This window comes from Chrysochloris asiatica, unplaced genomic scaffold (genome assembly GCF_000296735.1).
Source record: "Chrysochloris asiatica unplaced genomic scaffold, ChrAsi1.0 scaffold00204, whole genome shotgun sequence".
NCBI lineage: Eukaryota > Metazoa > Chordata > Mammalia > Afrosoricida > Chrysochloridae > Chrysochloris > Chrysochloris asiatica.
In genome coordinates, this window is record NW_006408722.1 from 1,790,537 (window position 1) to 1,800,422 (window position 9,886).

Consider the following 9,886-nt stretch of genomic DNA (forward strand, 5'->3'; position numbering starts at 1 on the left):
GGCCCAACAAAATAAAAGGAATTCCTGAAAGACAGAACAGAGAAAATCGAGGAAACAAACATTTTTAAATAATAAAAAATTTTCTCTTCCTAAACAAAGATAAAACTTCCATACTGAAAAATCTTGAGAAGTGACTGAAAACACTGACTTAACCACAATTTGAAGTCAATTCAACAACTCTGTTATACATATAAAAAATAAACTGAGAAGGGTGGGTAGTCCGATGGAAAATTAACAAAAAGTATTCATGTTAACAATATTTAGAGATACGAAACATCAAAAGGATCAATTAAAATAGTTATTCCATAGAGTGGGTAGTTTGGGGAACTGATTTTTCCTAGATCAATTTTATTACAACTATTTGACTTTTGTAATTCTGTGTAATTCTGATGGAAAATAAAAAGTTACATAGTAAGTGTCCTATGTTGCTGTTGTTAAGTGCCGTCAAGTCACTTCCGATCCATAGCGACCCTGTACAGAGTTTCCGAGGAGCAGTTGGTGAGCTTGAACTGCCAACCTTGCAGTTCAAACGGCTTTGCAGTCTGGCGCATTAACCCACAGCACCACAACAAGACTCCTATACTCTGGCACAAAAATCTAGCTCAAAAGTCATGCTAGTTAATTTTTTATAAACTAGGAAAATTGGGAAGGTTTTGCTTAATAACAAAGCATGATTTATTTAATTTTGGGACACAATCCACAATTTGCTAAGAACTATTAGCAATGCCAATTTAAAAAAACTTATCAGGGCAAGACTTTCTGTTGACAATGTACTCTAGTATCCAGCTTAAATGTAGCTGTTAACAGTGACAGAAAGCCTTAAATTACTGGGAGATTCCATAGGGATTATGAACATAGTACTAAATAGTTGTAATTCTTTCAAATAAGCCATACCACTGTCTTGAATATGCCATAAATTATCACTATTGTAAATACTGTACCTTGGGTCTTTTGGGCCACAGCAATCCCTTCCACTACAAGTATTGTTATTAACAACACTAGAGAAATAAACAGAAAACAAAGTTAAAAAACTGAATCTACAGTGCAGTCTACTAAATTTAAAAGGAAAATCAGGTGACAGTAAAAGATAAACCCAGTATTTCTTACTAACTTTAATTCTCACATCTTTAAGAAGTAATTCTATTTACCCTCACACTTAGAACTCTAAGAAAGATTTGATGATTTTGTTCCCATTTAAGTAAGTACCAATGATACATAGCATTTAGAGCATTTTCCAATGTTTGATATATTTTTAAAAAACACTTATGGGGAGAGGAGAGGCAATAAACTTTGTTGGTTCTAACTATTCCAATATTTACTGTATTCCATACTCCAGACTGTAGAAGTATGGTGTTGGAGGAGAATATTGAAAGTGCCATGGACTGCCAAAAAGAACAAACAGTGTTGTTGGAAGAAGTACAGCCGGAGTCTCTGCTCCTTGGAGGTCAGAATGGCCAAAGTTCATCTCTCATACTCTGGACATATTATCATGAGGTACCAGTCAGTGAAGAAGGATATCATGTTTGGTAAAGTGGAGGGTCAGAGAAAAAGAGGAAGACTCCTAAGGAGATGGTTTGGCACAGTGGTGGCAGTGATGGACTCAGCTGTAGCAACGATAGTGAGGCTGGCCCAGGACTGGGCAGTGTTTTATTCTGTTGTGCACAGGATCGCTATGAGTTGGTATTGACTCAATTGCACCTAACAACAACAGCAACAACATACCTGAACATGTGTTATGGCTAGTTCTGCAATGTATTATGCCAGTGTATCTGACTTGTTCATAAAGACAGAAGAGGACAAGCAGTCTCCTAAAAATCAATTCAAGATGTTTTATAGTTTGTTCAGTAATATGCTATGCTGTTATAAAATCTAGCCATATTTGGAAAGCGAAACTTTCTTTCAAGCTGTCATCAATGAACATTTCTGAGATTCAATCAACAACATATTGAATTGTTTCGTGTATGTGTTTTAAAGATTTCTTTAAACATTTTATTTTTATGAATAGCACACTGGCAACTTTCACCGCCCCTTTCAATGTAACCATACCACCCTTCTGCCCCTAATTTCTGTATAAACCTACTAGATAGCAGATGCTATCTAATTAATGCAAATCCTAAATACTGACTCAAACAGATTAAGAAACATAGCTCAATGGTTAAAGTACAGACTTTAAGAGTTAGATGAATCTAGGTTTGTGTTTCAGTTTTGCCTTCACCAGTTAGTAAGGCCTTTTCTACTCAGTTCAATGGCACTTAACAACATAGCAGGATCTGGGGGAATAATACAGTATGCTTAGCATGCGGCAAGGAATGGTGGTATATAAAGGTAGGCTAGAGATCTGATTGTACTGATTATCTACTACACAAAGACACCAATTGTAGTGCCTTGAATTTACTTCATGTGGTTTTTCTATTCTACATCTTAATTCCCACCAAGTGGTTGGGCAGGACCTTGCAAATAAGGTATACAGAACTCTTTTAATTCTGGGATTGGTTAGTTCTGTCATCCCACTAAGTTTAAAAAGAGCCATCGCAGAAGAGATGATCCCAGGGCCATTCAAGAAGAAGACTATGAGTGGAGTATGAGATCCCTACCTAGAAAAAAAGCAGAGACACAAAGCAGCTTTGGGTTCCATGCCCATGGGCCGAGTAAAGCTGAGTGCCCTGACTGTCTACAGGCTGATGTTGAGTTTGATTCTCCTTCTCCCTTTTGAGGCCAGAAGAAATAAGACATGGTCCCCACAGAGTTTTTGCACCAATGGACATAGATTGCTGTTGCTGTTAAGTGCAGTCAAGTCAGTTCCAACTCACAGTGACCTTGTACAGGGTTTCCCAGGAGCAGCTGGTAGGTTTGAACTGCCGACCTTGTGGTTCGCAGTCAAGTGCTGATCCTACCACACCAGAAGTCCAGGTACAAAGATAATTCTTGTCATTCAGTTGTTTACATCCTTATAATCTAATTATTGGGTCTCTTCATCTTTCGTTTCTTGTATCTTTGCTTATTTTTACCTCTCAACATCTATCTTCACTCATGAACTCTAAATTCCACCCCCACCCCCTACTTTCTGTTTGCTGCTGTTGTTGCTGGTGGTTCTGCAGGTTCTGCTGGATAAACATTGGAGTGCTAACCATCAAACCCACCAGTAACAGTTCTAACCCACCAGGCACTCCTCAGAAGAAAGATGAGGATTTTCTGTTAAGACTGTTTCCTGTTAAGACTGAGTGTCTCGGAAAATGTACACAGGGTTGCTTGGAACGGACTTGATGGGAGCAGGTTTAGTTTTGGTTTTTGGTAGTACTGGAGATCTTATGTTACAGAGGAACAATCCTTCCTCCATTCTCTTTACATCTTTAAACTGGATCTGAGTTAGAGGAATGGAGTCTTAAAACATTCTTTGAAACAAATGATTTATGATCCAAATGAAAACCCAGGGTAATATTAGCTGTTTAATAATTCAGAAAATAACACTGTATCAATTTATCATGTTAGAGAATGCTACTTCCCAAGGCATACCATTCAGAGGATAAACAACTGGTCAAACATTTTTTGCTCAACAAACCTTTGTTCCTGAATCACAGTCCTAACTACTTACCCATTTTCACATTTATAATTCACAGTATACACACAAGTATCTATCTACTAACTCTAGCAAACCAAGCAAAGAAAAAAAATCTACAAATGAATTCAAGAGAGCAATAGTGAAACTATAACAAAATGATGAATTATGCAAGGAGAAGTATACTATATAATAACCAATTCAAATTTTATTGTGTAAAATATCTATCAAATTTGCATATATAATACACAAATGAGATAGATCATGTTAGAAATAAAGTTCCAAGGCAAATAAAGGCATTATATTCTTTCCTACTTATAGGGCTGCTCACAATTTTGTCTTCCCAGATAGTTAAATAATTCACAGCCACATCAACCAAATGAACTGTGCCACTGAATATAAAAATGATATATAAAGAATTAAACAAATCTACAAAAGCAACTAGGGAGAGAAATCTTTAGTGATATACTTTTTGGTGATATAGTTCTGATAATTGTTGTTGTGGTTAAGCACTGGTGAGTCGGTTCTGACTCACAGCGACCCTGTATAGGGTTTGCAAGGAGCAGCTGGTGGATATGAATGGCCACTTTGTGGTTAGAATTAACCTTGAGGTCCAGTGTTTACCCTAGGGTGCCACACCAGGACTCCCGTTCTGATTATTAATCATTCTTAATTCTAAAACACTGCTTCCCTGGGTTGTGTGATGGTATTTTTGCAAATGATTTGCATTAAATCAGGCTTTTAATAAACCCCATTACTGCCCAACACTGGAATCATTTACTACATAAAGCAGTCCTATATGGTGCTTGTTCTGTCCTTAGTCCCAATCGATGTGACACTGTTGTCTTTCACTAAAACGATTAATGAGTTTTCAGCTCCAAAATCAGGCATTAATTTAAGAAAAAAGCCACACCAAAATAAAACTTCTAGACTCCATAATCTTACAATTTAGCTATAAAAAGAACTGCTTGTGATTTGATGCTTGAAAAAGGTAGTACTTACCACTTACGTCTTTACTTCTGGTTCTGGAATTTAGTGTACGCCTTGTAGTGACCTGTGTAGGATCTGACTCAAAATGAGGGCTTAGATGGTAAGACAGGTGCTATTCAAGTGTGAGACAAATCCACAAAACCACTCCCCCTTTATTCCACCTCCCCTATTTACTCTGATAGCGTAGTGGTTACGAATCGGGCTGCAAACCTTAAGGTCAACGGTTCGAAACTACCAGCTGCTCCGCGGGAGAAAGATGAGGCTTTCTACTCCCGTAAAGATTTACACCCTCGGAAACCCTGTACAGGGTCGCTATGGGTTGGAACCGACTCGACGGCACATAACAACAACAATATTTACTCTGAATCACTGTCATTTTAGCTCTAAACAGAGAATCTTATCACCAGGCCTTCCAGGGGCCCTTTAAACACTGTGAAAATCAAGGTCCCGTTTATTCTTTCTATTATTCTTTTAATATTAATAGTGGGCCACTATGACCAACACAATAAATACTGGGGCAAAAAATTATTATTTATAAACTTAAGTTTTAAAATACCTAGAAATGTCAAGAGAACTGGAGAAAACATTACATTTATTATGAGGGAGAAAAAAATAAACAAGTAAATAAATGTCTCCAATAACATGTTTCTGGATAATAAAATTCAATACTATAAAGGAAATAAAAATCTTACTAATAAACCATACACTTAATGATACGTGGCACTACAGGATAAGCATTGGACTGGCAAACCACAAGGTCGGCAGTTGAAACACACCAGTTGCTCCTCGGAAAGCCTGTACAGGTTCACTGTATGAGTAGGAATCAACTCAATGGCACTTAACAACCACCACAACAACAAAAACTTTGGTAAGATTCGTAAAAAATAAATAAATAAATAAATAAATAAATAAATGAAAATACACACAAAGATAAAATACATATTTATAAAGATAATAGTAACTCAAACTTAGTAATGACATAGGACTAAAGAAATGGGTCTGTTCACAAACATCCACCACCTACTGTATAGACTGGAATCCTGGTATGGTGAAGTAGGATAAGCAACGGACTGCTAGCCATAAGGTTGGCAGTTCAAACCCACCAGCTGCTCCTTGGAAATCCTGTAACAGGGTAGCTATGAGTCAGAACTGACTTGGTGACTCTCAACAACAAACACCACTGTATAGACATGCGAGGTAGTGAGTCAGTCCTTGGGGAGAATAACTATTAGAGTTTAAACTCTAAGCACTTGGTTTATGGAAGACTACAGGTTACAGAGGGAGCTCCAACTTCATTTTGAGTCTGGATATAAATTCAATCTCCACTGAATTCATTCTGACCATTAATCAGCAATGTTAAAAAATACAGCCCTGTGGCAGATTGTGTTTCAAAATGGATTGATTATAGGATTCCCCTGGGGGCAGTCTTGCTCTTAGGGACTTGCCTGGAAGTGTCCTTAATGAAAACCTGGGTTCCAGCTCCATGTGGTCTTGAGTTATATCCCAAACAAGGGAGTCAGAAAGCTCCAATACGAATCTTGTAACTTTTCTAATCTGCAATAGTCAATTTATCCCAATCATGGCCCCTTTCCTATGTCTGTAACCCAGCCAGCAACAGCGTTGAATTGAACTGCTACCAATCATGACTTTGTGACAAATTTTCTTAATTTCCTGTGTTCTGTAATTAACCATAGAGTCCTGGTATGGCACTGAAGAATAAACACTGGAACGCAACATTGGTTTCAGCTGCAAGTTTGGCAGTTCAAACGCCTTGGGAACCCTATACAAAGTCGCTATGCATCAGAACAGACTCTGAGGCACTTAATAACAGTGCTTAATATTAGCAACACGGCTATGAACACTTTGAATACCAGTATGGCCTCTTGCTGATGGTAGGTCTTCCACAAGGGAATGATTTGTGTTTATTTAGTTACTTAGTTAAGATTAAATAAAGGGCTTTTTGTGCTGGTAGTCCTCCTGCAAACATGGTGAACATTCCAAAAACCCACTGGACTTTCTATAAGAAATGTGGCAAGCACCAATCCCACAGAGTGACACAGTACAAGAAGGGCAAATATTCTCTGTATGCCCCAGGAAAAGTGGCGTTATGACAGAAAGCAGAGTGGATATGCTGGACAAACTAAGCCAATGTTCTGGAAGAAGGCTAAAACTACAAAGAAGACTGTGTTGAGGCTTGAATGTGTTGAGCAAAACTTCATATCTAATAGAATGTTGGCTATTAACATATGCAAGCATTTTGAAATGGGAGAAGATGAGATGATGAGATGAAAAAGGGCCAGATGATCCAGTTCCAGGCTTCATCTTGTTTTATTATTAAAACAATAAAATCTTGATGTTATGTTAAAAGAAAAAAGACTAAATAAAGGGGTCTCTCCGGTAGTGTAGTAGTTTCGAATCGGGCTGCAAACCGCAAGGTCAGTAGTTCATAACTACCAGCTGTTCTGTGGGAGAAAGATGAGGCTTTCCGCTCCCGTAAAGATTTACACCCTCAGAAACCCTGTACAGGGTCACTATGAGTTGGAACTGACTCCATAGCACATAACTACCACCATAAAGTATCTGTAAATTTGTTGGATATTTTCCCCCCTAGAACATTTATTCACAAGGAGCTAACTGATAGGGAAGCAAAAGCTCAGAAACAGACTCACATATATTAAAAAATATATTGTAAGTGTTGGATTTAAAATCCTTGAAAATGGGATGAATTTAATAACGGGTTGTGGAATAACTTATTAATTATTTGGGGAAAATGCATTCTTACTTTAAGCTAAATATAAAAATGAATAACAGATTGAGAATAATTGGAAGTAAAAAGTGGGGTGGGGTGAATTATATATAGACTTTTGGGTGAAGAACACCATCAAACTCACTAAAAACAGAAATAGATAAAAACTACAAGTAACTGTACAACGAGAATATGGCATCAGAAAAAAATGGGTCATACTTTATTAATAGAGTTTCTGAGAAGCAGTTGGTGGATTTGAACTGCCAACTTTGTGTTTCACAGTCCAGTGCTAATCCTACAGCACCACACCATGAGTTTAACACTATTATTTAAATAAATGAATGGAATGTGGGTTAATGCGCTGGACTGCAGTCATTTGAACTTCAAAGTGGAAGGTTGAAACTCACCAGCCACTCCCTGGATACCCTATGTAGGGTTCACTATGGGTCAGACAGACTCAACAGCACTCAACAACAACTGTTAAAAAATGCAAACAATGGCCAGGCTACAGGACACTGATATACACAGCCATTGCTACTGCATTGTAAATTCATAGGCTCTTCTGGAGAGACATCTGGTAATATGTTATCCAAAACAAAAGTAGGCAAATTTCACCCAGAAATTTTACTTCTAGGTTTGAGAGATGGGCAACTAGAACAGAAGTTCTCAAATTGTTATGTATCATAATCTCCTGGGAGATTTGTTAGTACAGATTTAGGGTGGAGGTAGCTCCAGAGATTATGATATAATAGGTTTGATAAATTACATTTTAACAGGTTCCACTATGATACTTACTCAGTCTGTATGCTGAGCAAATAATTCGAGAAACTGGATTATATGAAGAGTGTGACATCAGGATGGGAGGAAGACTCACTCATTAACAACCTGCCATATGCAGATTATAACAACCTCAACCTGTTGAAAGCCAAGAGGATTTAAACTAGTTACTGATGAAGATCAAAGACCACAGCCTTCCATATGGGTTGCACCTAAATTAAAGAAAACATTTTACCAATAAACAACATCAAGATAAATGGAAAAAAGATTGAAGTTGTCGAAGACTTCATTTTGCTTGGATTCACAATCAAGAAATCTAACGATAATGTATTGCATTAGGCAAATCTGCTGCACAAACCTCTTTAAAGCATTCAAGAGCAATTATGTGGATTTGACTACTAAGGTGCTGATGACTAAGGTGCACCTGACTCAAGCCAGGGTATTTTCAATAGCCTCATATGTATGTGAAAGTTAGACAATGAACAAGGAAGAGTATAGATTTTATGCATTTGAGTTATGGTGATGGACAAGAATATTAAAACTACCATGGGCTGTCAGAAGAACAAACAAATCTGTGGCCACACCTTTTCTCTCATACTTCGGACACACTATCAGGAGGGACCAGTCCCTGGAGAAAGACCTCATGCTTGGTAAAGTGGAAGGTTAGCAAAAAAGGAGACTCACAATGAGATAGATTGGCACAGTGGCAGCAGCAAAGAGCTCCAGCTTTTCTTCCTTCAGCGTCTATGGGCTCAGTAGTCCCTGGAGTTGTTGACATTAATCATTCCTTGGACACTACGAGTTTCACAGTGCTGGGACCCCAGGTCCAAAGGGCACACTCCACTTCTGAATCTTCTCTCTTGGTTGTAATGGATCCCCCTTTCTCTACTTATACCTTTCTCCTGTATCTCTTTCTTGTAAGAGAAGTATTGCATGCCACACCCTTGGGGATCTAATCACAGTCATAGTGGGATTAAGGGTGGTATGCTTTTGTTGTGAAGTGCCATCGAGTCATTCCAACTCATAGTGACCCTGTATAGGGTTTCTGCAGTGTCTGCTGAGTTTGAACTCCTGACCTTGCGGTTCAAAGTCCAGTGCTGATCTTTTAGCGACACACCAGGAGTCACCCTTAAATCCTTTTGTTGGTTTATCACATCAGATCACATTATGGGAGCTCATCACTTATCTGCCAAACCACTGAAAATCATGTTCCAGCCAAATTAACAAACATTTTTAGGGAACACAATTCAATCTGTGATATCTTCCTAACTTTCAAGCAGTCTTTTACTGTTTAATACCACCTTGACATCTCCTAGGTGTGAAAGTTCTATAATCACACCATTTAGCCCGCTTTTGTATTTTAACATTGTCATCATTTACAAATCAATTTTGAAAAGTTTTATATGGATTAGTAACTAGCTGATGAAATCCTGTGTTCTATTTGTGTGTCCAGGTTGTTATCTAATGTTAATTCTCTGTCCAATGGACTCCCTTTAATTCTTATAAGATTACTCAGGTTTTCACAAATTCCCTTAATTTTTGTGTATCTGGGAATTTTCTAATGTCACCATAATATTTGAGGAACAATTTTGCTGGCTTTAGCATCCTTTTGTTTTTTTAATGTTTTATTGTGAATTATGTGATAGTTTACATGGGAGAACATTAGCTTTACATCCACCCTATCGTATATTCTATTCATTGCCATGGTTACAATCCCCTCCGTGCATCATCAACCAACCAAAGGGTATACCCAGTAAGCCTGCCTTTCCCGCCCCACCCCCCCGACCCCCGCACCCCCAGTCAGGTTATCAGCACAC

The 9,886-nt window shown here is 38.0% G+C and overlaps 1 protein-coding gene across 1 annotated transcript in view; it reads right to left on the bottom strand.

The window, feature by feature from the left end:
* The window catches only part of NETO2 (neuropilin (NRP) and tolloid (TLL)-like 2), a 171,824-nt gene that overhangs the window by 161,645 nt on the left and 293 nt on the right, over positions 1-9,886 (bottom strand). The window contains 1 exon segment of the mRNA XM_006878339.1: positions 942-998. Within this exon segment, the coding sequence (XP_006878401.1) occupies positions 942-998 (57 nt within the window).